At 48.2% G+C, this 735-nt stretch overlaps 1 protein-coding gene across 3 annotated transcripts in view; it reads left to right on the forward strand.

Annotated features, from left to right (window-relative positions):
- trpv1 (transient receptor potential cation channel, subfamily V, member 1) overlaps positions 1 to 735 on the forward strand; it is a 12218-nt gene that overhangs the window by 6489 nt on the left and 4994 nt on the right. For all 3 annotated transcript variants that reach the window (XM_035666796.1, XM_035666798.1, XM_035666797.1), the window contains exons 8-9: positions 227 to 403; positions 487 to 642. In XM_035666796.1, coding sequence (XP_035522689.1) covers positions 227 to 403; positions 487 to 642 — 333 coding nt within the window. The remainder of the gene's footprint in view (positions 1 to 226; positions 404 to 486; positions 643 to 735) is intronic.

The following is a 735-nucleotide window of genomic DNA, read 5'->3' on the forward strand; positions in this document are numbered from 1 at the left end:
GGCTTTTGGTCCAGTGGGACATTTGTCACGCTGTTGGGGTTTTTGGAATAATGGGCGGTCAAAACAAGGGCATGGCACCCTCTGGTTTGGGGTCTTTAGTCCCGCTGGCTAGGGTAGAGTCAAAGACAAGTCTACAAATTCAGTCTTGATGTTTTACTACCTGGATGAATGTGATTCAACATCCACAGACATATTTTGCTCTGACTTTCCTTTCGTTTGTCTGCAGCTTTTTTCACACATCCTGAAACGTGAATTCAAGGAGAGTCACACCAAACATTTGTCCCGTAAATTCACTGAGTGGGTTTACGGGCCCGTTAACAGCTCCCTGTATGACCTGGCCGCTGTGGACTCATACGAGGACAACTCAGTATTGGAGATACTGATCTACGGCAGTGACATTCCTGTGAGTCCCAGCATTATGAGTCCAGTCAGAGCAGTTGCTGATGTCATTTACTCAAACATCCGTCTCCTTCTGACCCCTCTCAGAACCGTCATGAGATGCTCGAGACGGAGCCTCTGAGCCGGTTGCTGGAGTCAAAGTGGAAGACGTTTGCAAGTCGAATGTTTTTTTTCAACTTCTTTGTCTACCTCCTGTACCTGATCATCTTCACTTTTGTAGCCTACAATAAGAAGGATGGACAGGTGAGCTGGCTGCAACAAACTGTGTGACTGATCTGTGTGGCCACCCCAGATAGACCTGTGCTGATGTTGTGTTTTTCTCCCCCCCCCCCCCCC

Source organism: Morone saxatilis, unplaced genomic scaffold (genome assembly GCF_004916995.1).
Source record: "Morone saxatilis isolate NCDOM2014 unplaced genomic scaffold, NCSU_SB_2.0 Contig20, whole genome shotgun sequence".
NCBI classification, from domain to species: domain Eukaryota; kingdom Metazoa; phylum Chordata; class Actinopteri; family Moronidae; genus Morone; species Morone saxatilis.